The following is a 27,454-nucleotide window of genomic DNA, read 5'->3' as shown; positions in this document are numbered from 1 at the left end:
TTAGCTGTGTCTGAACCAAGGCTCCAGGGAGGCTCCTGCTCAGTGGGGTCCCGCAGGGAGCCCCCTGTCCCAGGAGCTGGAAAGCTGCTTCTCTCGCTCCGTAACCGTATTCAGTACTGGAGGGAAGGGGTTGGTTTTACTGCACAGGCACCTCCCAGCTCATGGCTGAGGGTGCTGCGCACCTCCTGTTGCCCTCCTCCCTCCCCAATGCCCCTCCTGTGCCTGGCACCCCGAGCCCACGAGTCCCTGGCAGAGGGGTTCATGAGGATGCTGAGGAAGGGTCCCCTGCGCCAGAGCCCCATCACTGTGTGCCCACAGGGGAGCCAAGGCTTTGGGGCTGAGGACTGCAGCAGCTCTCTGCTGACCCTCACTGGGAGCTGGCTCCAGCTCCTGCTGCACCTGGGCTGCAGAGCCCGAGCTCTCCCCACCCATCCTTGTCCCCTCTGCCTGCCAGCGCCCTGCTGGAGCCCCTGTGGATCCTGTGTCCCCGCTTCCCTTGGTGCTCCCATGGGCACAGCCCAGGTCATGGCATGGAAAAGAGGAGGGAGGTTTGATCAGCTGCAACTTCACCCATTGCACCGGTTGAAGTGATGTGCTCAAGCAGGGCTGTTAAACAGGCTCCAGGGCATGAGTACCACTTGAATGCCCAAGTGTGTATGTAGGGAAAGCTCCTCACACGTGCGGGGCAGGCAGAATGCAGGCTATCCCATGGGATGGGACGTTAGTGCTGCACTGCCTGAAGCCTGGGAGCTGCCAGCATCTTCCCAAGTGCTAGGGGATGGCTGCAGCACCTTGCATCCCAGTCCTGGAATGACAGCCAAGCTCTGGGCATAGGTGGCTGTGCTGCAGCCTGGACACTGCCCATCCTCATGGGCAGCTCCAGGGTGGAACTTGCAAGCTGTGGATGTGGTCTCTGCTTCACCCCTTGCTTTAAGTGTGTTCCTCACAGCAGAACCCATCCGTGCTTGGCCTCATCTCTCCCTAATTTAACTTCTGTGTCTCTCATGAACCACTGCTTGTCTTCTGTTGGCTTTGTGTCCCCGCAGCGCTGGGCACCTCTGCTTGGCGAGTGGGGCTGTGCGGTGCTGGGAATGCTGATCCTCACCTGGAATGGGGCCAGGCTGGGCTGGAGCGCTCCTTGTTGCCCTGGACCCTTCCTGCCCCAGAGGGTGCTCAGGCATTGGAACAGGCTGTGCAGGGCAGGGCTGCAGGCACCGGCGAGCCGAGGCCTCAGTGCCGTGGGGCAGTGGTGGCCTTGGCACTGCTGGGAGCTCAGTACCATGGGGAAGTGGTGGCCTTGGCTCTGCTGGGAGCGGCTGCACTGGATGAGCTCAGACAGAACCGGGCTCCTGCCTGCTCCCCTCTGAGGCTGTAAAGGATCCATCCCTGTTGCAGCTGGGTGTAAGCATTGCTGCTGCTGCTGCTGCTGCTGCTGCACTCTGCGGGCAGAGATGGGATCCTCATAGATCCGGTCTGGGGATGCTTTCCCCTTCCCCATGCCCCATGGGGTTTGCTCTCCTCTCCCTCGATCACGCCGTGGCCGTGGCTCTGACCCTCGTGCTCCGGTGCTGACTGCTCCCAGCTCTGCTCGGACCAGGGATTGGAAGCTGCCTCTGGATGGGGAGAGCCCTTTCCCCGCTGCACCCCTGCTGCCTGCGCTGCCGGCACCGGGTTCCTCTCTCTGCCCAAGGCACAGACTGTGGTTATTTATAGTTCCCGTGAGAGCTGTCACCTTCACCAGTACATTACAGCGGTTAAATAAAGAGGGCCTTTATTTATGCGGACCCTGGTGTCTCCTTCTCTTGGTTAAAGGTCTCTGTTGGGTGCTGCAGGGTGTGAGGTGCCCCTGCCCATGGACCATTGAAGGTCCTTCCCAACCCAAACCATTCCGTGCTTTGCATCTCTGCTTACACTGGGGCTCTCTGGACAGGCGCTGGAATGAGTTAGCCAATGCCTTCCTACGCGGAAGGAGCGCTGGGATGTGGGTAACTGATAGGGTTACCCCTGCTGGGACCCAGGGAGCTGCAGGGGCTCCCTGCGTGTGTCCTGTGCTGCCGATGGGGGTGAGGGATCAACCGCTGCCGCAGCCCTCTAGGGGCACCTTTAGGGGCACCCTGAGCCCCTCGGTGGTGGCTGTTGGAGGGTCCCTGCCCTCCCTGGTGCAGGTTTGGGGCTGTTTTCCCTCCCAGCGCAAATCCTGCCCCGTGAAGGGCCCTCGCCGGCTCCCACTCCTCGCTGCTGTGGGTCAGCCCCACACACGGACCAGCGGGGCTCAGAGCCGCCTGGAGCAAGGAGGGCACAGGGACAGGACTGGGGATGCGGGGGGCACGGAGCTTGATGCTCTTGAAGGCATTTTCCAACTGGGTTCAGTTTGTGAACCCATGGAGCCGGGGTTGGGGTGCAGGAGTCCGTGGGGCTGGGTTTGGGGGTGCAGGGGTCCAATGGGGCTGGGGTTGGGGGTGCAGGAGTCCATGGGGCTGGGTTTAGGGGTGCAGGGGTCCATGGGGCTGGGGCTCACTGGGCACGGCTCCTGTGTCCAGTCCCGGCAGCGCCGCTTTAAGGCTGCTGCTCACTTGGCCGTCACGTGACCGGCTCCACGTGACCCCGGCTCCACGTGACGCCGGCGGCCCGGGCCCGGTGCGGGATGGGCCCTCGGGACCGGCTCTTCAAGGTGCTCGTGGTCGGGGACGCGGCCGTGGGCAAGACCTCGCTCGTGCGGCGGCTCGCGAGCGACAGCTTCAGCCGGCACTACAAGAGCACGGTGGGAGGTGAGGCCGGCCCCGGGAACGGCACCGGCTGTGCCCGAGGCCCCCGCGCGGCTCCTGCCTCCCCCTGACCTCAGAGCGCGTCCGGGTCACGGGGAGGAGCTCCTGCCCCCAGCCCTGCTCCATCCCCTCGGGCAGGTTCAAGCCATTCCCCTTGGCCTGTCCCTACATCCCTTGTCCCAAGCCCCTCTCCAGGTTTCCTGCAGCCCCTTTAGGCACTGGAGCTGCTCTGAGGTCTCCCCTTCAGGAGCCTTCTCTTCTCCAGGCTGCCCCAGCCCAGCTCTCTCAGCCTGGCTCCAGGGCAGAGCTGCTCCAGCCCTCGCAGCATCCCCGTGCCCCCTCCGGGCTCGCTCCAGCAGCTCCCGGTCCCTCCGGTGCTGGGGAACGGGGGAGGCTGCACAGGAGCAGCCCCTGACGCGGTTTCCTTTCTTTCCCGGGCGCTGCAGTGGACTTCGCGCTGAAGGTGGTGCAGTGGTCGGAGTCCGAGACCGTGCGGCTCCAGCTCTGGGACATCGCAGGTACCCGAAGCTCTCGGTGGCTTCTTCCCTTCTCTTTTCCTTTCCCCCTTTCCCCCCCTCCAATAGGATTCTCCTGCAGGGGCAGGGCTGCTCTGCTCCGAGGGGCTCTGGTTTGCAGGGGTAATTTCAGTGCCCAATCAAAGCCCATCAGCAGCACAGGTGATCAATCCATCACCTTTCCTGTTTCAAAGCCACAGGAGAGTGAATGGGAAAAGTGCCCATTTGAAGCTGGGTTTGTAACACCTCAGCCACGAGGGTGTGTTAAAGTCCCAGTTACTGCCAGGACAGCCGGGAATCATGGAATGGGTTGGGTTGGAAGGGACCTTAAAGCTCCTCCAGCTCCAACCCCTGCCATGGGCAGGGACCCCTTCCACTGGAGCAGCTTGCTCCAAGCCCCTGTGTCCAACCTGGCCGTGATTCTTGTGTGGAGCAGCTCCAGGCACTGCTCCAGCTGCTGGGATCCGGATCTGTGCAAGCAGATCCCTGGGGAGCACCCAGGGCATGCGGAGATGCGGGGCTGGGTCGGGAGCAGGGGGTGCTCCAGGATGAAGCAGAGCGAGGAGCACCCGCTCTGAAGCAGCAGCTCTGGATGGGGAGGGTGAGGAGCACGGGGCTGCGGTTTCCTCTGCCCGGGCGCGTGCTTCTGGAGTCCCTAAAGAAGCAAGCAGGAAGGAGAAGTCTGCAGCAGGGAGCCGGGTTCAGCTTCAGCCCCAGAAAGGCGTTTGAAAACACGGGCAGCCGGGGGGGCACAGAGCCCTCGGGGTGCCCTGAGCAGCAGGGGATGGCCACAGCCATGGTCCCTGCACTCTGCTCCCCAGCCCTGAGCTGTGCAGAGGCACTCGGGTGGCTGGAGGGGACTGAAAGAGCGGAGCAGAGACAGGGCTGGATGGGAGCCCCAGGGAGAGCGCGAGGGAGGGGATTGTCCTGCTCTGCTGCGAGGGCTGGAGCAGCTCTGCCCTGGAGCCAGGCTGGGAGAGCTGGGCTGGGGCAGCCTGGAGAAGAGAAGGCTCCTGAAGGGGAGACCTGAGAGCAGCTCCAGTGCCTAAAGGGGCAGCAGGAAACCTGGAGAGGGGCTTGGGACAAGGGATGTAGGGACAGGGCAAGGGGAATGGCTTGAACCTGCCCGAGGGGAGACTGAGCTGAGCTCTTAGGCAGAAGCTCTTCCCTGTGAGGGTGCTGAGGCGCTGGCACAGGGTGCCCAGAGAAGCTGTGGCTGCCCCATCCCTGGCAGTGCTCAAGGCCAGGTTGGACACAGGGGCTTGGAGCAAGCTGCTCCAGTGGAAGGGGTCCCTGCCTGTGGCAGGGGTTGGAGCTGGAGGAGCTTTAAGGTCCAACCCACCCCAGTGTGGGATGCTGCTGTCAGAAATGCTGTTTCTCCTGACCTATGAGGTGTGACACGAGCGCTCTCAGTGCCCCCATATCTCCCCATTACTTAAGTGTAGGTTTAGTGCCAGCTGAGAGCGCGATGTTCTGGGATAAACGTGTTCCTTGCATGAACAAACCTGCAAATGATACCTCAGGGGGGTAATTTCTGTTCCCTTTCAATCCCAAGGGCAGGAACGCTTCACGTCCATGACCCGGCTGTACTACAGGGAGGCCTCTGCCTGTGTGATCATGTTCGATGTCACCAACATCAGCACGTTCAGCAACAGCCAGAAGTGGAAGCAGGATTTGGACAGCAAGCTCCTGCTGCCCGATGGGAGCCCCGTGCCCTGCCTGCTGCTGGCTAACAAAGTGAGCAGCTCTGCGTGTGCTCTGTGGGCTCGGCTGTGCAACAGGGGTGCCAAAGGGAAGGAGACCCCTTTAGCAATGAGCTGTGCCCAGAGCTGCCCCATAGCTTGTGGTCTCTTTAATCCCTTCCTGAAGTCCTTGCATGTTCTGCCTCTCTGAGGGCTCTCCTCGGGGTTGGTGTGAGAGGCACCAAGATGTTATCAGCTGCTCCCTCCCAGGAGGCAGCTCTTGTGCTGCTGGAGCTCAGCTCTGCAGCTCCTGGATTAGGAAGCTTTTGTGCTGTGCTTTCACTTGCAGTGGCCTGGGCGGGTTCTGTGTGGTGCTGTGGGTGCTGCTCAGAGCTGCCCGAGGGATGCCTGGCTTCCTGGGGATCAGGTTTCCCGGTGAGGATTAGCTGCTCTCTTTCCATCCTCTGTTTCCCTTTCATTGCAAGCCTACCTTTATGCTCTTCCCATGCCAGCGCTGGCTCAGCAGCTTCCCAGATGCAGCTTGAGATTTGCCTGCTTTGAGAGAGCCTAAAGCTGGAGCTGACTCAAAAACGTGATGGGTGGGCAGGAGAGTGGCTTCTCTTCTCTCCTCCACAAAGACACCGTTCCCTGATGGCTCTTCTGAGGTTACCACTTTGCTGCATTAAGGAAACCTGTGTGACTGACACACTGCACTCACCCGGTACAAGCTGTTATCATCTGTATTGAATCCCAGGCTGGTCTGGGTTAGAAGGGACCTCAAAGCTCCCCCAGTTCCACCCCCTGCCATGGGCAGGGACACCTTCCACTGGAGCAGGTTTTAGCCCTGCCCCTTCCCAGCACACACGTACCACAGGTTACCTTTACAGCTAACACGTTTCCTTGCTAGCCAGAGGCCAGGCAGATTTTGGATGAGTGACAACGATTCCCTGTGCCTCCATTCCGTGCGTGCTTCACTGAGGCGTGTCAGCATCTCCGAGGAGATAAATAGATGGGTGCTTGCAACATCCCATTAAGAACCGTGCCCTAAGAGCTCTCTATGGGTTGTGATGTGGGAGCTGTGATGGGCTGAGCCTGCTGCCTGCCTGCACACGGGCAGTGTTTGCTGAGTGAGGGGCACAGCTCCCCTCCCAGCTGAAGAACCAAAAAGCTCAACTTCAAGGGGTTTTTGTTTTCCAGTGCGACCTCTCCCCATGGGCAGTGACAAGAGAAGAAGTGGATCGGTTCAGCAAGGAAAACGGCTTTTCTGGCTGGGTGGAGACGTCTGTGAAGGAGAACAAGAACATCAATGAGTCCATGAGGTAGGCACAGTGGCTGGTGATCCACCTAAGAGCTGATTCCCTCTCTCAGACACAGCTGCCTTTGAGGTGAGGGAGATGCTGTCAGCAGGTAACAGACAGCAGCAATAAAACACAAGGAAATCTCCCAAGGGAACCTGAATTCTGAAAGGTCAGAAGCTTGCTTTCTCCTTGGTTAAGCTCTGATGTGCTTCTGGTGACAGAAAATCATTTGAACAATACCAGCAATGTTTCTTCATGTGCTGGCTTCTACCAGGAGGATGGGACTTGTTGTGCAAAGGTGTAAGAAACTCTTTGGTGGTGCACCAGTCCTTCAGGGGGGGATTTGGTCTTGTCTGAAAGGTGTTAGACTGAGCTTTTGCACCTTGAGGGTGCGCAGTCAGTACATAGCGAGCGTCTTGCTGTGTCCCAGTCCTAACCTGGACCCAAGGTGAGGTGGTTGCTGTGTTACCTGCTCATCACAGGGTCTTTGATGCTGGCAGGTAATGGCAGTAGTGCTGTTGTCAGTGCTCTTGGGTTCCTTCACCTGCTTGTTTAGTGCAGGTCTGGAGTTCTGTGTCCTGCTGGAAAGAATTGCTGCTGATTTCTGCTGTAGTGCTGGCCCCGTGCCTCCTGTTAAACCCAACCCGACCCAACCTCACGTGTGTTTGTCTTCTAGGGTCCTCATTGAAAAGATGATGTCCTCATCCGCTGGTGATGGAAGTTCCTCTTCTGCTGGCAGCGGGGATTATATTAACATAAAAGAGCCAACCCCGCCTGGCTGGGCTTGCTGTTAGAGCCCTGACGGGGCCATCTGCTTGGCTCTAGCAGCAACCTCCTCCTCTTGTTATCACCATCGTGTTTTCCTAACCTGGCTGTCACTGCTTTTGGGGGTATTTCTGTTCCTCGCTCACGAGCTGCCTTGTGTTCAATGCAAACTCCTCCTCATCAGAGCATCGCTGCAATGACTTGGAGCAAGGAAAGAAGGGAGGAGTGAGAAGATTCCCCTTGCTCTTGTGTAGTAGCAGCTGGGAGCTCTGCTGCTCGTAAAGGAGCACGGTCCGTGTTCAAGCATGTGGCTTGGATTGATTTTAACTGATTTGGAGCACTTCATCCCCTGCCATGGGCTGGCCTCGAGCAGGGCAAAGGATGGCAAAGGTATATTTTTAATACTGTTGCACCTTCTATTCCCCACTGCCTGCACCCGCCATACCCAAGGGCACCAGTCCCAAGTGCTGTGACCTTCATTCCATGCACATGCTCTGTGCCTCTGGATTCCCAGTGTGGGATTGCAGCAAACTCTTTACTTTGTGCTTTGGAACTGCAGACCTCTGCTTACATGTCCTGGAGGGACCAACACAGCTCTTCATTGCCAGTAAGTGCCCTTAGGATGGGAAGCCAGATGTGGATGAGCTGGTGTCCTGTGCAGCCAGACCTGTGAAATCACTGGTGTGATTTGACAAATGGGGTAGCACAGCCCTTACTTTTGTACATCCCAACTATGGTGCTTTACAGCAGAGACCTCAGGCTTTCATCAGGAATCACCCAGTTGCCTCTGTTTGTCCTTTCTCACTCAGCCTCTGCCTAGCACAGTCCTTCTGCTGCCACTTTATTAGGGCACGGATAGTGGAATGAGGAATAGGTCGTAAACTCCTTTGTATGACAGAACATCCTTTTCCCTCATAGCACACCCTGTAGCCTGCTATCTCAAGTAGCTTTGCAACTGCTGAGGAATTGCTTCCCCACAGCTGCTCTGTAGCCAGGGGTGGCTTTGGTGGCAGGGCTGATGTGGGACAGGGAGCTCCCTGAAAGCCCTCCCACTGGGTTTACTGGTGCAAGGGGAGAGCAAAGGAGAAGACTTTGCAGGACAGGAAGGAAATGAAGAGCACGTCCCCAGGTGCTCACTGGTGAGAGTGGTTCTGGGCAACAACACGAATAAGTGGGTAAAAGCTCACTAGTTACCATGTTTAAATTGGCTTGTCCTGATCCCTGCTAAGGGAGAGCTGTGTTTCTCTGTCAAAGTCTTCCTCTTGTCTCTCTTTGCTGACTTTCTGTCATCTGTGGAGGGAGAAGGTGGTAAGAAGGTTGGTTGCCTTCACTGAGCACACTGAAATGTGGGGTTTCACACTCTGGAGTTGGAAAGGATTGATTAGGAAAGAGTAAGGGCTGAGAAATGGAGAACTGCTGCTGTATTCCACTGTGTTCATGTCTGTGCTAGGGTTCTGTCATGTAAATGGTGCCAAATTTGGGGTTACAGGCACTTAAACTTACCCTTGTCTGTGCTGTTGTAGAAACGTGAAACGTGTAGAAGTGGTTAGTGACCAAATGGAACTCTGGTTGAATTTTACTTCCTAAATATTGTGTTAAAAAGAAAAAACTCTTTTCTTTATGGAACATGGGGAGAAGGGTCTGGTTTTTTAAAGGATTTCTCATGAAACCATTTAAGCTTCATGTTTTATTTATTGCTTTCTCTCTATGCACCTCTAAAGTGTTTCAGCAAAGAGACCAAGTGTTAGAGCTGCCCTTGCAATGGGGAAACTGAGGAATCTCTGCCCAGGACCCAGTCCCTGGGGTCAGAGCTTGGCACTGAAGATTCCTAATTCCTGTCTCCATGATCCAGCTCCTCAGCCCCGTGTCCTGTAGGAAAGTGCCTTTATACCTTTTGCTTGTTGGTGTGGGATGTGCCAGTGCCTCTTTGGGGTCTGGACCTTCTCACCTGGATTTCTTCTTCCTAAGTGCCTCTCAAAAGCAAGCAGAAAGCCAAAGAAAGCTCTTTCAAGGTTTTCCTCTATGATACATGATTTCTGCTCAGCCCGGTGGGTACCACTGTGTGCCTTGGCCTTGCGTTTCCTCCCACACTGGTTGCTGCTTGTTCACATCTCAACAGACAGCAGCCAAGCGTCAGAGAACAAGTGTGCACAACAGAAAGAGCCGTTGCTTGAGATGGGCATAACCCAACCAGACAGGAAAAGGATCTGACTGTGCACATGTGTGTTCTCAGAGCACATAAGGTGCTTATAAAGGCAACCCAACCCCACTTTGATTCAGTGCTGTGAAACAGAGGGGTTCAGAAGTGCTCCTTGCTGGGGCAGGCAGTGTGGGGAGAACACTGTGAGATGGGTTGTGCCCAGCTTGTCCTAGTGGAGATAATCCTGGCTTTTCAAACACCTCAAAGGGAAAATCCACCTTGGAGCAAAGCTGTTTCTAGAGGTATTTTAACCCAAGGGAAGTCTCGCTCGTGCAGATGGAGAAGAACTTGCTGCTTTCAAATATGAAGCAGAAAAGCCTCAGCTCGATTCTGATCAACGTGCTCACTGCAGCAGGAATGGAAATGCACTCGAGCTCCCCTTCTGCTGTGCCTGCTTCGACTTTGTACTCGCTGGGTGACTCTGAGCCAACTGCACCTATTTCCTTCTCTTCCACGTGGTGTTCCTCATGCCTGTAACTTTCATTTGTGGTCGTGGGACTCCAAACCACATCAAGTGTAAGGGTGTATTTTATACATTGATGACAGCACCCTGGGGGGCCACAGAGCTGGGAATTTTCACTATAATTGAATGGGAAAGCGTGAGGGCAGAGTGCAGTTCAGAAATAAGCCAATAATAGTAAAACTTCGCCTTGTTTTGTTTGGTTAAACCACTTGCTGTTCCACAGAAGTATTGTAGAAACAGGGCTCTGATTACTGTAACGTTGCATATTACCACGTTGATTATAAAGAGGTTTTCTCTGTCTCAATCAGTCACTGATGCAGTGTTGCAGGGGGCTGAAATAAAAGCTTGATGTTGCTTACGGTGGCGGTGGTGCTTTCCTGTCTCCACAGTCCAAACAATTGGGTTCACAAGTTCACCTAGAACCAGGGTATGTACAAAACACAACGCGTGAATGGCTCCGTGTTGCCAGCAAAGCAAAGCAAAGCAGAGCCTTGCCACTGAAATCCCTTTCTTCCTCCATTCCCCCGTTCTTACTGACCTGCAGGCAGGATGTCAGCCTTCAGAACTCATCCCTGACTCAGGCCTCGTGGCTTTTAATCCAATGGAGCCTGCACCGAGGAGGAAGAGAGGAAGAGGAGTCCTTGATGTAGTTGTTGGTAACGCACCTTGCTCAGGGCTCAGGCATTCCCATGGCCTGGTTTGGGGCTATCTTTGCAGGCAGTTGCTCCGAGTGCTCCCCTTTCTTTCCTGGTTGCTTTGTCCCCAGCATTGACTGCACCAAGGACAGAGCACGTCTGAAGGGAACAGGAAAATGGCAGCAATTCCAACGGAGGCAAGTTAAGCTCAAGCAGGGCATTAAATGAACCCAGATTACTCCTATATGAGGTAAAAAGCTGGCCATAGTTGTACTGTCAGGTAACCTGGCGTCTTAACATGGGTTTATGTAGTTTTTAATGAAATGGGAATGAGCCTGTCTAAAGGCAAAGCAAAGCTAACCTGCAATGGCAGAAGCTGCCATTTTAATGGACTGTGGAATAAGTTCTATTTCTCCATGGCCAATGCAGCTCCTGTTCTAAACAAAAGGAGTAATTTGGGGTTCTAGCGAATTTAAAGAACCCGAAACCTTCGCTGGACCTGGGAGAAGTCATCACAGTCTTTTTGTCTGGTGGGGACGTGATGAAATTGGTGCTGGGAATGAAATCACCGCCTGGTGAAGCTGATGGATGTTCTGTGTTTCTTCAGAAGACAAGGATTGCCCAGCGGGTCTGCTAACAGGGCAGTGATGTGCTATGAAAATAAAGAAATCTGTACATTTACTGCAGATTCCATCACACAGCTTGACTTGATAGGGGCCTGCAGGGACAGGCCAAGGGGAATGGCTTGAATCTGCCCGAGGGGAGACTGAGCTGAGCTCTTAGGCAGAAGCTCTTCCCTGTGAGGGTGCTGAGGCGCTGGCACAGGGTGCCCAGAGAAGCTGTGGCTGCCCCATCCCTGGCAGTGCTCAAGGCCAGGTTGGACACAGGGGCTTGGAGCAAGCTGCTCCAGTGGAAGGGGTCCCTGCCCGTGGCAGGGGTTGGAGCTGGAGGAGCTTTAAGGTCCCTTCAACCCAAACCACTCCATGAATTAACCGGGCACCGCTCGGGGAGCCCGTTCCTAGCAGCTCCCCGCTTCTCCCGTTAGTGTATGCCCGGCGGCAGCACTTCAGGAGCGCGTCCCTCAATGGCGGCCCTCCTGCATGACAAAGGGCGGCCCCTCGGCACTAACCGCGCTGCCTAACCCGCGCTAGGGACGGCCGCCCCCGGGGGCAGGCCCGGCCTCAGGCAGCCGGGGCCCGGCGCCCGCTTCCCCGCGGTTTCCCTCCAAAACCACGCCAGGCCCCGCGAGGCGAATCTGCGGATGGGGCCCCGCAGCCCCGCCGGAGCCGTGCGCCCCGGGACAACGCGGAGCGGGGCCGGCGGGGCGGGCACAACCAGGCCGGGTCTGCCCGGAGCCGGGCGGCAGCACCGGGGCTCGGTGGCGAATCTGCGGCTGGCCGCTCCTCTGCCGCGCACAGCAGCTTGAGCGTGTGGGGCGTCCTCGCCCCCCTCCTCTCCCCGCGGGGCCAGTGGGCAGGCTCTACCCGCCGTGATGGTTCGAACTAGCCAATGGGAAGCGGCGCTCCGCCCGCCGTACCCAATGAGCGCGGGAGGAGGTGGTGCCAGCGGGTTAGGCTGCACCGCCCCCCCCCCGCTCGCATCCTCTCGGCGGTGCGAACGCGACCATTTTGCGGGGGGGAATCGGCTGAGCAGCGGCCACCGCGGCGGCGGCGGAGCGGCGGCGACCGGGCCCGGGGCGGCCGCGCGGCCCTCGCAGAGCAGCGGGTGTCTGCGGCGGCGGGGCGCGGGCCGGCGGCGGCGGCGCCTGAGGGGGGAAGAGGCGGCTCCGGAGGCGCGGCCCGAGGCGCTGGGCCCAGGGCTCCCGCTCGCTCCGGGGAGGGAACGGGCGACGCCGAGCCCGCACCGAGCGACCGTTCCGTTCCTCCTTCCCCTCCGCGCCGGGCGACGCTGCCCGCGCCGGGCCCGAACCGCCGGGGAAAATGTCCAGGCCTGTCAGGTGAGTCCTTGGCGGGGCGCGGAGGCCCCGCTCCCGCCTCTCCTCCCACCCGCGGCGCCAGCGCTGCCTCCTTCCCTCCCTCCCTCCTTTGCCTGCTCCCTCCCTCCCTGCCCGGGCCCGGCCCCCGGCGCTGCAGGCCCTCCCGCCCGCCCTGCCGCAGGCCTCGCCGCAGGCCGTGCCTGGGGAAGGGGCAGCCTGAGGCCCGGGCGAGCCGCGGAGGGGCGGGGTGAGGGGCAGGGAGGCCGCGCGGGCGCAGCACGGGCCCGTTTCCCTTCTGTTCCTCCCTGGGTGCACACGTTCCCCGCCACTCGGTGCATTGATGGCTCTCTCCGAGCGGCCCGGCCTGGTTCGCCGGGGGGCCGGTGCGCTGCAGGCCCGGGGAGAGGCCGCGCGCAGCGTTTTGTAACGGGGAGAGCGCATCTCCGCCGTGAGCCGCCCGGTGCCGCAGCCCCTGCGCCCCGCTCCCTGCGCGGGGGGAAGCGGAGCACGCCGCAGGGGGAGGGGACCCGCAGCACCGCGCCGGGCCCGGGCAGGGTCTGGGCCGCGGGGCTGTGCATGGAGTTAAACCACGTTTAGGGGAGGAGTTGGGAGGAGCCGCCCCCTCTGGTGGGAGCCGCGCTCAGCGCACGCCCTTTTCCTCTCGCCTGGTCGCTAAGCGCGGTCCCCGGGTCCGTTTCCTACGGGTGTTTCCCCCTTCCCCTCTGAGAGCGCCGGGTTTAGGCCGTGGAAGGAGGAACCCGTGGGGCGTTGACATAGCGGGCTGTGCTGTCAGCTGCAGGGGAGGTAGGTCCTGCTGGTTGTGGCTTTGGTTGCGCCTGGAGCTGCGGGGCTGCAGGGTAACCTGAGGCACGGGGTTGGATCGTGGTGACTTTGAAATCCCAGGGCATGTACCTGAGGCGGGCAGAGGGAACTGGAAAGTGCTCACAGAGTGGACTTGAGACCTGAATTGTCTTTATAGCGAAAGTGAGGTTTCATTAGGTGCTGTTTGAATGCTCTGCAATGTTTTCTTTCTCAGGGTACTTTAAGTAACTGGTTGTGCTTTGATTCCCTGGTCTGTGGATCCTGGGTGTCCTGTGGAATAATCGATATGAAATTAATTATGGCTGTAAAAACTTACACGTGTACATTTATAGGTGGTGGCCTTTGTAGTTAAGTGGTGTTTCTAGCACACAAGAGTTAAATAACTGGAAGCTAGGACTGTGCTAAGTGGGGGAGTTTGGCACAGTGGCTAGGGAAACACTTGTTTTTTCATAGCTCTGTTTTTTGGACCAATAGTCTGCATGCAAAGGTAAGGGCAGATAAAGCGCAAATTTCAGTCTTAGGGAATTGTCTTGAGGCCAAAAGGTGGATTAATAGGAGTGAGTATTCTCTGCTCTGCAGCATCAGGCTTTGGCCTTTTGCAAGGCAGGATGGTGGATGAGATGGACTAGTGGTCTGATCTTGAGTGACAGTGCCTGTGCTCTGAAATGCAGACGTGATGTGACTTTGCTGCTCAGGGTGACACTTCAGAGCCTGTTCTGCTGGTGGTTAACTTGCCCGCCTGGGAGGCTCTCTACAGGTAAGGGAGGTGGTGTGTCTTCCCAAGTAGCTCCCAAGCTTTCTGCTATTCAGTAACTGTCTAAGCCACCATTTGGAGACAGAAATAATCAATGAATAGAAATGTGCTTGGCCCTGCAGCGTTGTGAAAGAGCTGACTTGGGTCACCCCTGCTGACAGGCAGGAAAATGAGGTGCTAAAGTCCAGCAGGCTGCTAGCAGCAGCAAACCCTTTGGCACGTGTGAGGAGCAGGTCTGGCAATCCACTGTGTAGCTGTGTTAAACAGCCCTCCCGGGGGAAAAACGTCAGTCTTCAGTGGCTGGTGCAGGCTGCTGCACTGCTAGGGAGTGACTGAGAGCTCCCTTCATAGGTTTAAGCCAGGAACTTCTCCAGTTGTTGGCTCTGAGGTGTTGTCTGGATGTCTTGGCGTGTTGTTGCTAACGTGGAAGACTAGGGAAGGGTTTCTCATCAGAGTAAGATTGGGTGTTGGAAAAGTTTTCCTGTGTTCAGTGGGCTTTGAATTATTCTGTTATGTTTGCCAGTTTCTGGTGGATCTGTGTGTTTAAAACAAGGATCTTCGTAAAATCCAGCCTGTGTCCTTGTTTCTCCTCCACTTGTTGGTGGAATATTGCCTTAATACTTTGGTTCCTTTAAAATTGGTGTGAAGTGGTAGTGAAGTCCTGGTATTTACAGGCTTCATTTGCCTGGCCCTTGGACCCAAGGGCTTTCTACACAATTAAACTGCTTCTGGGTGGGTAGTGATGGTATCTGCACTATTGTTGGCAAATGGCAAGGAGTGAAAGGGAAAGGAAGCTCCAGTCACTGAACCTCTGCTTCATGTGGCTGCCTTCACTCAAGTACTGCAGAGAGCATTTGGAGCTGGTGGCTGCATCGTGCCATCCCTTCCTGTGCCTTCAACTGAAATACCTGATTTTGAGGCGCTGATTTTATAAAGAACACCAATTAATGTGCTTCAAGGAAGAATTTTGACTCTCCATTGGCTGGCCTTTGCTTCTGCTTTTCCTTGCTGGCTGCTTTCACTCGCCGGTAATTCCTTCCCTGCAGGCATTGGGCGAGGAGAGAAGTCACAGGGGTTTGTGTTTGTTCATTTTAAGATTAAAACCGGTTATGAATTGATCCATCTCAGTGCTTCAAGGCACTTAATTTTTCTGTATTAGTAACACTCGAATCCCAGCCTTCCGTTGGCACCACAGGGGAAGGGGAACCTTTGACATTTTGCTTGCAGGAAAAGCCCTATTTCTCTAAATATGACTTGTTGCCAGTCTTGTACCTGGGCAATGTAAAATACAAATATTGTGATTTCTTGCATGGAGTAGGAGGGAAAACAGCTTTTCCTTGGGATTTAACTTAAGGAATAATGTGTGATCGTGTCCAGAGATAACTACAGATGCTTTCCAGATAAGCAAAAAGATCTGATCCTTGCTCTGAAAACGTTCAGCCTGAAGAGAAACAGAGCAAGGCAAAGGTACAATAGGAATTGAAATACCAGGAACAGCACAGGTTGCACAATTGATTTGGGAAGGGGTGTTTTGGGGCTTGCGGTTTTCCTCCCCCTGTGCTGCGTCAGGCCATTTCTGTATTGTATTTAGTAATTGCAGTTAGGCTCAAATGGAGGATGGCCCCAAAACTGTTGCTGTGTAAATCATTTAATTGTTTTATGGAGTTCCAAGTCATGTGTATCCCTAAAAACTCCTAGAGATGCCATGAGCAGTGCTTACTCTTAGAGGCGTTTGGAGTTACCCCAAGTCTAGCCCCAAACAATGACCTCTTTAATTGGGAACCTCTCCTCAAGTCTTGTCTGAGTACAGTTGTGCTGGTTTTGACCATGTAACACCATAGTGATGTGCTTTAGGTTCAGAACTGTCACTGGGCTTCCGTGTTTCAGCTTCTGCTGTGTCCCTGTGAGGGAATGTTCGTTTAAGGCTTAAAACCAGCACTGGGTGTTTGTTTTGCACAGCTTTAGAAGTATGCAGGAAAAACATTTCCTGGCTGCTTTATCTCTGGGTAAAAGAGGCACCAGAGGGGTGCTTTAAATGGCAATACTTACTGACAAGACGCTGCCCTCACAGTGGGACATCGTTACCAGGTGGGAAAGAGAACTTGGAAGTGAACACTTTGACCTGGACTGAGGGACTGGCGCTGATGTTCCTCACAGTGCTTGGTTTGATGGTGATAGTGGTTAAATGCTGGAGTTAAAACCAAAACCCCCATCAGTAACCATTTAATCTGTCCTTTATTTGTCCTAACCATTGCTCTTCAGTGCTCGATGAGGTGGGTCACCAGCTTTATGAAGACTCCCAGCACTGCTTTTCAGGAGCTGATGTGTTCTTTTGTTTAAACTGGGGCTTGATCTGTGGATTTTAATACTTGTGGGAATACCTGGGGAGCTGAGTATTCCCTTTACAAAGCCAAAAACTTCCCGAATGGTGGAAATCTGACATGTTGACTTCCAAAGGCTGAGGAGTTAGGGAGCTTACTAGCTGAAGCTGGGGTATTCCTATGCAATCCTTACTTGGCTTGGTGGGCATTGAGTATGGGTTATAAGAACCATTGGGTGTTTCTGAGTTCTTAGTAAATGACTTGAGCATTACTCTGCTCAGTGAGTGCTGAGGACTTGCTGGAAGAGTTACTCTTTATTCCATCAGTACTGGACTGACTGCTGTTAAATAAAACTTACACTATGGCAACTTCTCTCTCTACCTTTTCTCCCCCAGTTCCTTCTCATATGCACACTGTAAATGTTAAGCTGAATTAGCAAGTGAGTTACCTTAAAGTTTCAGTGTGTATTTGAAACCAGCTTGAACAGTATCCATCCCAGATACCTGCAAGATTGTCTTATGCTCAGTCTAACTGAATGTAAGAAATGGTTTATTGCCTGGTTTAAGACATGGTTTATAGCTGGTTGCTTGCCTTAAAAGCTTCTAGTTTTTTACATAACCAGCACTACTTTTGCTCTGGCTCTAAGCCCTAGTGTACCTATCTACTCTGTTTTTATCACCTTGGCATAATAAAAGATGCAGTCTCTCTCTGCAAGCTTGTAGTTACTAAGCACTGCACATCAGTGCTGTTGACAGGTCTACAGCCAAGCATAAGTTGATCTCCATGGGGTGAGTGATGAGTATAGAGTGAGCAGAATGGCAGAGGCAGGAGTGGTTTGTTTGCTGGTTCTGCCCTTGGGAGCTTCTCTGGCTCTGTTGGGAAGACCTGCATGTTTCTGCCTGCAGGAATCTCACTGTAAGTTATTCCTTTTCCTCTGCTCTTCTCCTTGCCCTGCAGAATCACATCAAGACAAGCTGCCTTCTCTCTAGTTTCCTTCTGCCATAGTGATGGGGTTTTAATACCAGTATCACTGCTCCTGTTCAGCAGGTAACGAGAACCTGGCAGGATTTACTGTCCAGCTGAACACAGGGTACAGAGTTTAGAAGGAGGAAGGATGTTTTCCATAGGGACAGTGTTTTTCACTGAAGTTCTGTTGTCTGTGCTATGTTTTCAGGGCCTGATTTAATCTGGGCCTTTGACTGAAAAAAGGAAGATAAAGCTGTGTGTGACCAAGTTACTACAAGGTGGCAAGATTACGACTTCCATCTTGCATGTTAGAGAAGTGATTGAACATCCTATTTAGTAACTTCATTGCTCTTCACATGCTTACTAGAGTAAAATCAGTGCTTTCACATGGGAGGCACATCAGGAGGCAATCTTCAGGAAGGCTGCCTGTTGGAAAGGAACTGGAGTTCCTGGACAGTGCACTGTAACAAGCTTTGCCAGTGGTTGTGTTCTTGAACTGGTGTATTCCTGTGCTGGGGCTGCGAGCAAGCAGTGCTCGGGAGCACGTTGCTCTTGTACTTTGTTCCACTTGCGCGTACTCTGCAGCTTGGATGCGATTCAGCCTGTAGCAATCTAATGACTGGTTTTGCTTCCCTTCTCTTTGCTTGTTGGGGCTTTCTTTGTTGAGAGCTTGGAGCTTTGGGGGAGTTTTTTAAGGGGGCTCGGTCCTGGTTGTGCTTCTTCATCTTCTGATGCCTGTTGCTGCAAGCCGTGAGGAGAGGTACTTGTACAGGAGGCCAACTCACACTTGATTTCAAATGGATCAACAGCCAGAAGGCAACAATGGCCTTTGAGACATCTTTCAGCTCGATGCTCTTGGCAGCAATGCATGAAGTTAATTGCAAAGTGCAGTCCAGTTTGTGTGTGGAATTCAGCAGGGCAGGAGAGGGGAAGGGCCTTGTGGTTCATGTGCTGGAGGGGGCTTGTGTTGCCTTCTCTGTGCAGTGGTCCTCCAGCTCCTACCACTTGCTTGACTTTTTTGGCTGTAGAGGTGAGCATGGGTGGTGATGGCTGCAAAATCAGCTTTGCCACTGGCTCTGAGTCAGAGGGGTTGGAAAACAATAGGGAAATGCTTCTCTAATTCATGCTGATATTTGTGTGCTTGTTTTACACCTGGAATCCTGGTCTTAAGTAACACAGCTGTGCCACAGGGTCTTAGGGGAAGCTCTGGCTTAAAGTTCAGGCTGATGCTTTCTTGATGTGCATCTTTAATCTTGGGGTGGAAACACTGCTTTAGAATAGGCTTTTGCTAGTGTGATACATAATGATAGCTCCATAGTGTGAATAATGAAAGAACCATGTAGTGCAGGTTAAGATGGCTCTTCCTCACTGCAGCCATGAGCCATAAGAGAGTGCTACTTATCACAATGCACTTCTCAACTGCAAGACTATAATCCAGTCTATTCTAACAGCTCCTTGGGAAAAGGCTAGAATATAGAGTGCTCATCTCTGACTTCAAAGGTGTAGGTGGTTTGCTTTAGGAGAGTTTGCTTGGAGTGTTTTTCGGCTGCAAATCCTGCACTGTAAGCAAGGATATGGCACTTTCTTGGTACTTGCAGAAAGCTTTTGTATCTCAGATTGCTAACTTCTTTTTTCCCCTTGCTTTTGAACAGGAACAGGAAGGTGGTCGATTATTCCCAGTTTCAGGAATCAGACGATGCTGGTAAATGCCTTTTTTTTTCTTACCAATATAATCTTGGGCCTAGTTCATTTATTGCTTTGTGTATCAGCTGTTTTGCTTCTTGTCACATCTTTAACTTACATTCGAAGGACTTTCTGCTCTTCACAGCCTGAACTGTTAATAAGTATTTGCAAATATAATGATCCTCATATGCTTTGTATTAAGCAAACAATGGTGATAGAAATCTTACTATTTAATGCTTGTATTGTTGTAGTGCCCTGAGGCTGTTGGCAGCAACGATCTTCTTCCTTGGTCTATGTTATGTTCTGGGGCAGCATCTCCCTGATGCCACTTTTTCTCCCATAAAATGTGTTTCCAGTTTAGTGGGACTGCAGTTAATCCCATCATGTCAGGAGGCATTTTTGGGAATTGCATCTCCAAACCCCAGTCTTTATGTCCCTGTGAATTAATGGAATGTTTCTGGAAGCCATATGGAATACGTTTTGTGCTCTTAGAAAACACTCACAGTGCTACTGTTTGCTCAGTGAGGCTGCACTGATAATGGAAACAAATGTGCATAGTTCTTCATTGCAGTCCTGTTCCCGTATTGTATAAGGTATTGTGTAATAGTTGTAAAAAGTTACTGTGTAAACTACTCCACAATGACATGTGTTTTTTCCCATCACAGCACAGTAAATAAAGTGCTGTTAAAAGCACGTAGAAATATGTAGGGATGTTAGTTTGTAATAGGTTTAGATAACAACTCTGTTTCTGTAAAGTGAAACACTGTGTCCTCTTGTGGGGCTTTCTGTAGCTCATCTTCCTATGTCGGACTTGTTTGTGTCGGGCACTGGTTGTGCTGCTGGTGGAAGACAAGGTAAATCACTGGTTAAAGACAGCACTTTGCTTCTATAAAGTTCTGTTTGAAGCTTTGTGGTTTTGATATTGTGTTGGTTTGAGTTTTTTTAAGGGCTTCTTTTTGATGTGCATGAAATGGGCAATTTAAGTGATAGCTGAAGGAGTCAGTTTGCTGGGAACCAGGAGTTTGACTCAAAGCCATTTTGTGCTGTCCCATCCAGATGAAGATTATGGAAGAGATTCAGGTCCTCCATCCAAGAAAATCCGTTCGTCTCCCCGGGAGGCTAAAAATAAGAGGAGATCTGGGAAGAACTCTCAGGAGGACAGGTAAAAGCAGCACTTCATCCCCTACAAACATGGCTCCAAACCTTGTCCTGTGTCTGGGGAGCAGTAAATCCTAAGAGGAGTGATTGTAAGTGGAGTTCAAGGTCTGCAGTGTAAGTTACAGAGCTCTCAATCACAAAGCTTGAATAATCAGTTTGGACATTGAGGTGGTTCTTTCTCATCCGAATAGACAGAGAAATCATGTGGAAAGTACTTGTCACTAGTGCTTTGTCATTGAAATTTCCAGAGCTAGATGGTGGGAATGGGAAGGAATATGATCAGAGTTACAGAAACTGGCAACTGTTCCAATTATCCAGGTAAGTCAGTGGCAAGATGCATTCTGTTTTCCATGTTTTTTCCATATGCTTGGAGCATTCATAGAATCATGGAATGGTTTGGGTTGAAGAGACCTTAAAACTCCTCCAGTTCCAACCTCCTGCCATGGGCAGGGACACCTTCTGTTTGTCTAAGCCCTGTCCAGCCTGGCCTTGAGCACTGCCAGGGATGGGGCAGCCACAGCTTCTGTGGGCACCCTGTGCCAGTGCCTCACTACCAGCACCACCCTCAGAAGTTCTCCAGCTTCTGCCTAATATCTAATCTAAATCTCCCCTCTTTCAGTTTAAAGCCATTCCCCCTTTTGGTTAAAGATTAAATGCTACAGTACAGTGGCAGTTAGGAGCTGGGGCCATTTGTTATATTTCTTTGTTTCCCATTTCTAGTTTTGTCTAATTCATAACCAAAGTAACCTGCTTTGATAACCGAGTTGCTCCAGCAGTGTGATGCCCTACTGAATAGCTGAAGTCTTTCCTGTAGAGGGAAAGTATCTTCCTGTTTACAGTAACTGTGGTCAGCAAATGATTGCCATAACACCTCATAAGTCAACTGACTGCCCTCATGAGAGACACCAGCTTCAGGGATGGAGTTTATTCATACTCTGTAAGCCCAAGGTGTCTCTTGATCCTCTTGCACTGTACACTTTGGAGGCTTCCCTATCATCTTCCTCTTCCGTGAATTGTAGGCATGCAAATATTTCCATGGTCTACCTGCTGTTGTGAACTGAGTGGTGGGAGAGACTGTTTTCACCCTGGCAAATACCTGGAATACCTGAAATCAAGGATTTCATGGATACGACTGTAAAGAGATAGGGCTGGGCAGCTCCCAAAGCAATTTAGTAGCTGACCTTGATGTCCTTTTAGCTCTGGGGCTTTTTAAATCTGTGAGAACAGTTCTGTATGTATTGCAAAACTCACAGAGGGCTTGCATGGAAAGCCAACTCATGTCTTCAAGGGACTGAAACCCACACAGAAAACATCCAGGCCTGAGGGGCTGTGGTGAGACAAGTTACCTAAACTATGAGAGTTCTTCAAGTGTTGTGTGGCAGCTTCAACTGCCGGATAGGAAAGCAGCAGAGGTTTGATCTATTGTACATGTTGTACAGCATTGGCCCTTACCACTCCTGCTCAGAACACTTGCTTGCTTCCTGATTGGAGTGCACGTTCTTCCATGCTGGAAGGAAAGCCCTCTCTGGCCAGTGGGAATGACTAATGATGGGGGTTTGGATAAGAGCATGAGTACCTGCTTGATAGGGATGCCCTCTGGTGAGGAGTGGTGAAACTCCCTCAGAAATGAGATCATTTGAGAGATTGTAAACCCAAATATGTGCTAGTCAAGTGCTGTAGAGCAATAGAGGATGAAGGGGTCCAAAGAAAGCAGTGACATAAAGTGATGACTATAATATTCAGTATAAAACTTTATTCCATTTATAGGCTCAGACATGTATTACATAAACCTTAATTTCTAACTGTCAAATGCAAGACCTGTATTATTGATAGGGTTAAGAGTGAAGTGCATGGTTCATCTCAACCTTATTTCCTGGTTGGATCACTTTGTCTGTGATTCAAAGGTTGAACGTTACCTTTCCAGCCATGATCTCTCCGTTCACAGCTGAGTAATTCTGAAGTATAACATGGTGATGTCCAGGACAAGTGCCTCTTCCCAGCCTGGAGATCAGTTTGCTCTGTGCATATTGGTGTTTTCCATATGTCAGTGCCTGAAACCAAAGTTAAAACAGCAGCCAAACCCTGTCTTTCTCTCATTTTCAGTGAGGATTCAGAAGAAAAAGATGTGAAGACTAAGAAAGATGATTCACACTCGGCAGGTAACTAACTACATTGTGCAGATAGTGTATCTACAAAGTGAAGAGCAGGTTGTAAGAGCTACAGGAGTAGGATTTAGCATAGGAAAGAAACTGTTCTGCCTAGAGAAGCATGCACTTTCCTAATACACTTAAGCTGGATGCTGCTTCTTGCTGCTGTTATTTCCCATCCTGGTTTGGGATAACTTGGTTTTGTGTTGTAATATGCAGCAGATAGGTGTCTGTGAATCTCTTCCTTCTCGTTCTTGTCCCTGTTTCAGAATGATACAAGAAACTTCATAGTTGTACCTTTTCCTTCCAGATGAAGATTTTGGCAGCGAAGATGATGACTTAGGAGCAGATGATGGCAAAGCTGACAGTGACTATGAGAGCTCTCAAAAAAGCAAAAAAGGAAAAAAGGCTAAACCAGAAAAGAATAAGAGGGTGGCCTCCAAATCCAGGAAAAGGCCTGCAGGTAACAAACAGTTACTGAGCATCTTAATTCACTTTCTCATGACTGCCTTGACCTGTGTCTTGTGCTTGTACTACCTCAAGGTGATCTCTGTTCCCTGTCTCCTTATAACGTGGTGACTTTTGCTGCAGAGGACAGTGAGGATGAAAAAGAAGACCACAAAAACGTGCGTCAGCAACGACAGGCAGCGTCCAAAGCAGCCTCTAAACAACGAGAGATGCTTATGGATGATGTGGGGAGCGAGGAGGAAGAGCAAGAGGATGATGAAGCACAGTTCCAGGAGAGTGAGTAAATGGGATTGTAAAAAGTTAAAATCTATGTAATATGGGTATAGTTAAGCAGAAGTTTATGGGTTTGGCCAGATAACAAAAGGAAACCAGTTTGCTTTTTGACTGTGACAGTGAAGATGTAACTTGTTCCTCTCAGTAACTTATCACTGCGTGTCTGTCCAACGGACCAAGCTTTAACACTTGTGAAATTCTTCATGCTTTTTGCTGCTATCCAGTTGATTTTGAAGCATTCATGCTCCTTTCAGATGACATAAGAGTACTTTTTATCCTTGATCTAATCAGGGAAGGACAGTTTGTTTCAGAAGAGATAGGTCCTGGTAATGAAATCTGAAATACTGAGTGCGAATGATTTCACAATGGAGTTAAGAGTACCATTGAGAAGATCAGTTCTCCCACTCTTACTAAGGAGATAGAGCATTTGTAGAGGCCCTCAAAACACTCGCTGTGTCATTATACTAGTGCTTTATCCCTAGCAGTGTAAAGCTGTCTGCAATGTCCTTTAGCACATAGGTGGAAGCTCTTAAGGTCACCGAGTCCTGGTTTCCAGTCTCTGCAGTTGAACTGGCAGATCCCTCAACTGTATCTTCTGCTCCCTTTCCTTTTCTCAATAAAAACTGAAATCTCTGTATGCTTCCAGCAGATTCAGGAAGCGACGAAGACTTCCTCGTGGAAGACGATGATGACAGTGACTATGGCAGTTCAAAAAAGAAAAACAAAAAGGTCTCCAAGAAATCCAAGCCAGAGAGGAAAGAAAAGAAAATGCCGAAGCCCAGGCTAAAGGCTACAGGTGAGTGTATGCATGTAATTCATGTCATTCATGTAACAGGCTGTGATTTAAAGCAGCACTATGTAATAATGTGGCAGCTTTCACTCTTAATTAAAGAGTTTGAATTCTTATCTATGTCTTGTTGAAAAACTGCATAGATAGCAAAATTTTCCCGATTGAGAAGCTGCAGTCTGAATTTCAGCCTATTGTAGCCAAATAATTTGTGCTTGTGGTGTCATATCTAGTGATTGATCAGGATATGGAATTAAATAGTTCTGATATCATTAGCTAACTTTTCAGTTCAGCTTTACTAACTGCCTGACAGGAGGATGGAGCCAGGAGGGGCTGGGCTCTGCTCCCAAGGAACAAGGGATGGGGCAAGAGGAACCGGCCTCAAGCTGCACCAGGGCAGGTTTAGATGGAGCTGAGGAACAATTCCTGCCCCAGAGGGTGCTCAGGCATTGGAACAGGCTGCCCAGGGCAGGGCTGCAGGCACTGTCCCTGCAAGTGCTCACACACTGTGGAGGTGAGGCCCTCGGTGCCATGGGTTAGTGGTGGCCTTGGCAGTGCTGGAAGTGGTTGGATTGGATGAGCTTCAAGGTCTTTTCTAACACTTAGTGTAAAACACACCATGTGTTGGTCAGTCCTGGTTGTATGAAGCCACGTGACAGTTTTGTCTCTGTTGCTGATCATAACTTTTATAAGCTCTTTCTTCTTTCAGTGACCCCCAGCCCAGTGAAAGGCAAAGGGAAGGCAGGCCGCCCCACAGCTTCCAAGGCAACAAAAGAAAAGACCCCATCCCCTAAAGAAGAGGATGAAGAGCCTGAAAGTCCCCCAGAAAAGAAAAAATCAGCCAGCCCTGCACCAGAGAAGTCAGGGGATGAGGGCTCTGAAGATGAAGCACCCTCTGGGGAAGATTAAATGGCAGTTGAGGAAATCTTTGTTTAAAAAAAAAAAGGAAAAAAAAGAAAAAACCCAACAAAAAAAAGAAAAAGGAAAAGAAAACACTTAGGGGTAGAACACGGTTTTGGCTGTGGCTTGACTCATGGGCTTTGAATGCTGTCTTTACTTTCAGCTCTTTAATACAGTGTATCCTTTTTTTAATAAGAGGAAACCCTTACACAGTCCTGTTTTGAAGTCAATGTTCTCTGTTGGCCATTCTGTTCTCCCTCCCCCAGGAAAGCCATTGGAGACAAAATTAACAGACCTTTGAATATATATATATATTTTTCTTTCAAGGGATAACTGCAGTTGTGAAGCAATAAGGGTTGAGACTGATACGTGGAAATCATACCTTGTTAGACTAGATTGCCCAGTGCTGGTAAGAGTTCTTTCAAACTGTTCTTCTGTGTTTGAATCTGGGGGGAAAATGAAGCTATGCTTTAACAGACTTCTGGTGAGACAAAAGCACTCAAAAACCAATGTAGTTGGTAGGAATTCCAGTTGAGGAAGAGGAAACACTGGGAGGAAACCTGTGTTTCTTGGATTCAGGCACGCTTTTCATGGAAAGCAATCCTGAGACTTGTAGATGGGCCACTGTCTTCTGTTTAGTAAAGACCCTCTGATCAGGATTCAAGATCTTTTGTGTTGGCTGGAGAGAATACTGTTCCGCAATAGGAGAATTGCAGTTTATTCTCTACAAATCCAGATAGACAACCTACAAGCTTCTCCCATCCCTTAATTCTTCCACAGTTGGCTATAGGTGGGCAGGATAGGGGAAGAAAAAATGGCAAACCATTTGCAAACCTCTGGTTTCCAGTTTGGGACTGTGGCAAATGTCTCTAAAGTTTTCCCAAGGAAACAAAACAAAGAATCAACGGGTAGCGTAAAACTAAATTCTTTAGCTTTTGGGGCGAGGGATGTCCTTTCCTAAATGTGAAGCAAAGGATTCCTGTAATGCTCTGGTCAGTCTCGGATCCCATGAGTCACGCTGAAGTGTTTCTCTTCTCTCCCTCCATCTGGCCTCAGGAGGCTGTGTAGTCAGAGCTCAGCCTCTCCAGCTCCAGTGTTGGACAGCAGACTTCCGTGGTAGTGCACATCACCACGATCCCACTTCATGTCTTCATCCTGCAGTGTGGGAGGCTTTGCTCTCACATTGACATGGCTGCTTCTGACTGTTGGGCATCGTTCTGCTCCCTAAGCCTGAGCAGTGCTGACTAGGGAACAGTGGTAAAGGATGAAGTCGGGAGGAAGTGGAGTTTGGGAGCAGTGTAGCAGGGCTCTGTCGTTCCCTGATAAAAAAGCAGGATGTCCCCCTCAAAATGCAAGACACTTGAGATGTGTGTGGTGGCATTTAAATGTGTTTTTTATCCAAGCAGCCATATCCTTGTTTTCTAAAGTACCCGAGCCCTGGGTTTCAAACCCCAATGCAGAGGTTACTGCCATGTTTGTTGGTGGAACTACTCAAAACTGGACCTGCTGTTTTTCTCTTTTTGAAACCCTTTGTGCTTTCTCTGTGTCGCTCACAGTTATCTATAGCTGAGAAGCTTTGCATCCTTTCTTTTTGTCACAGAGCTACACAGTTTGTAACCAGCCTCTTGAAGGTTAACATAAGGCAGCTAATCAGTTGGACTGCTGGTGCACCTGCTACCAGGTGTTGAATCCTGTCTGGATTGTAGAGAGAGACACTACTATGACCAGGAAGGACGTTGGGCTGAATGGCCTAGGAAGCCTGGAGATGCTGATGAGCACAGTGTGGAGCCTAAAATGTGGAATGACTATTAATCTAACAGCCGAGTGATTGTCTTGTGTGATTCATAGCCATGGGTTTTATTGAGGCTGGTAAATTACTTTACCTTGGCTTATAAAAAATTAAGTTCTCTAATATTCTTTACTCTAATGAAATTACTGTTGCCGTTACAATAAAGATGATCAGTGTTTCCATTGTAAATCTTCTTTTTTAAGTGGTTTAATTTTGCAGAACAGCTTAAGGCTGGAGCTGAAGTATCAACTCTTGATAAAGAAGCGAATGTAATCCCCTCTCCTCTCCCACCCCTCTTCCCACCTGCCGGTTTCTGGGAGAGCAGAGTCTCTTTACCTCCACTTCTTGGGTAATACGGGGAAAACAAACGGCCAAGTTTTCAAAAGCAGTTGGATTCAAACTGGGGATAGAATACACTTTTGTGACTGTCTGGGCCACGGGGTTGGTCCCTCTCAGTCCAGACTATTTCAAGCTATTGTCTATTGGCTTCTTAGGGAGTTTTTTTGCTATTAACTGTAGAATACCTCTAGCTGACTGGTCAAACGGTTGGTTCTTGACCTGCCAGACCAGGGTTTATTTCCTGAAGAGTGTCTTTTATAAGTTCCACTGTATGATCTTCTTTTGCTAACACAGGTAACTAAAGTGAAGGCTGTGAAAACGAGTTCCTGTTGTTCTCAGTTCAGGTTTTGGACTGGATTCTCTCCTGCCTGGCAGTTTCAGCCCTTGCTCTAACAAACCTGTTCTGCTTTCTCATCCGTTCGCCTCACGGCTGGTACAGGCTGCTTGATGCTTCTCTTGGAGTTTGTCACAACCCGAACACGATGTCAACCCTGTCCTGCTGATGGGGTTTTGTACCTTTTGCTGTATCTGACTGTTCCGTGCAAACACTAAGTTAAGCCCAAATGGTTTCTTGGCTTCTCTGTTTGAAACAGCGGTTTCCATTTTTCCAGGTAAAAGAAAATAGTGAAGGTGGATGCTTTTTAGTTACTGTTTTTAGCACACGGCATTTTTCAATAGTGGCACTTACCATTTCTAAATGTCCTTTTTACTTAATTTGTGTGAAGCATTCTGTTTTCTTGAAGGAAAGCTGTGAAGAATGCCTTTCTTTAGGAGCTGGAACAGGAGTT

The 27,454-nt window shown here is 51.0% G+C and overlaps 2 protein-coding genes across 3 annotated transcripts; both read left to right on the top strand.

Annotated features, from left to right (window-relative positions):
* The first annotated feature begins 2,624 nt into the window (after positions 1-2,624).
* Positions 2,625-8,640, top strand: RAB29 (RAB29, member RAS oncogene family). The gene is made up of 5 exons (XM_061362851.1): positions 2,625-2,768; positions 3,212-3,283; positions 4,836-5,017; positions 6,160-6,281; positions 6,937-8,640. The coding sequence occupies exons 1-5, from the start codon at positions 2,645-2,647 to the stop codon at positions 7,052-7,054; spliced, it is 618 nt and encodes a 205-aa protein (XP_061218835.1). The 5' UTR covers positions 2,625-2,644; the 3' UTR covers positions 7,055-8,640.
* A 3,472-nt stretch (positions 8,641-12,112) lies between these two features.
* Positions 12,113-26,516, top strand: NUCKS1 (nuclear casein kinase and cyclin dependent kinase substrate 1). Of its 2 annotated transcripts, none has more exons than XM_061362839.1 (8): positions 12,113-12,280; positions 18,775-18,824; positions 19,862-19,967; positions 22,067-22,122; positions 22,421-22,573; positions 22,702-22,854; positions 23,501-23,647; positions 24,348-26,516. In XM_061362839.1, the coding sequence occupies exons 1-8, from the start codon at positions 12,264-12,266 to the stop codon at positions 24,545-24,547; spliced, it is 882 nt and encodes a 293-aa protein (XP_061218823.1). In that variant the 5' UTR covers positions 12,113-12,263; the 3' UTR covers positions 24,548-26,516. The 2 variants fall into 2 exon arrangements, with proteins under 2 accessions (XP_061218823.1, XP_061218822.1); XM_061362838.1 differs by having other exon boundaries at positions 23,498-23,647.
* The last annotated feature ends 938 nt before the right edge of the window (positions 26,517-27,454 follow it).

Source organism: Neopsephotus bourkii, unplaced genomic scaffold (genome assembly GCF_033783945.1).
Source record: "Neopsephotus bourkii isolate Nb327-2 ecotype Australia unplaced genomic scaffold, CSIRO-AGI_Nbou_v1 NB_1139, whole genome shotgun sequence".
Classification (NCBI taxonomy): Eukaryota; Metazoa; Chordata; class Aves; order Psittaciformes; family Psittacidae; genus Neopsephotus; species Neopsephotus bourkii.
This window is presented reverse-complemented; position numbering and strand designations above follow the sequence as displayed.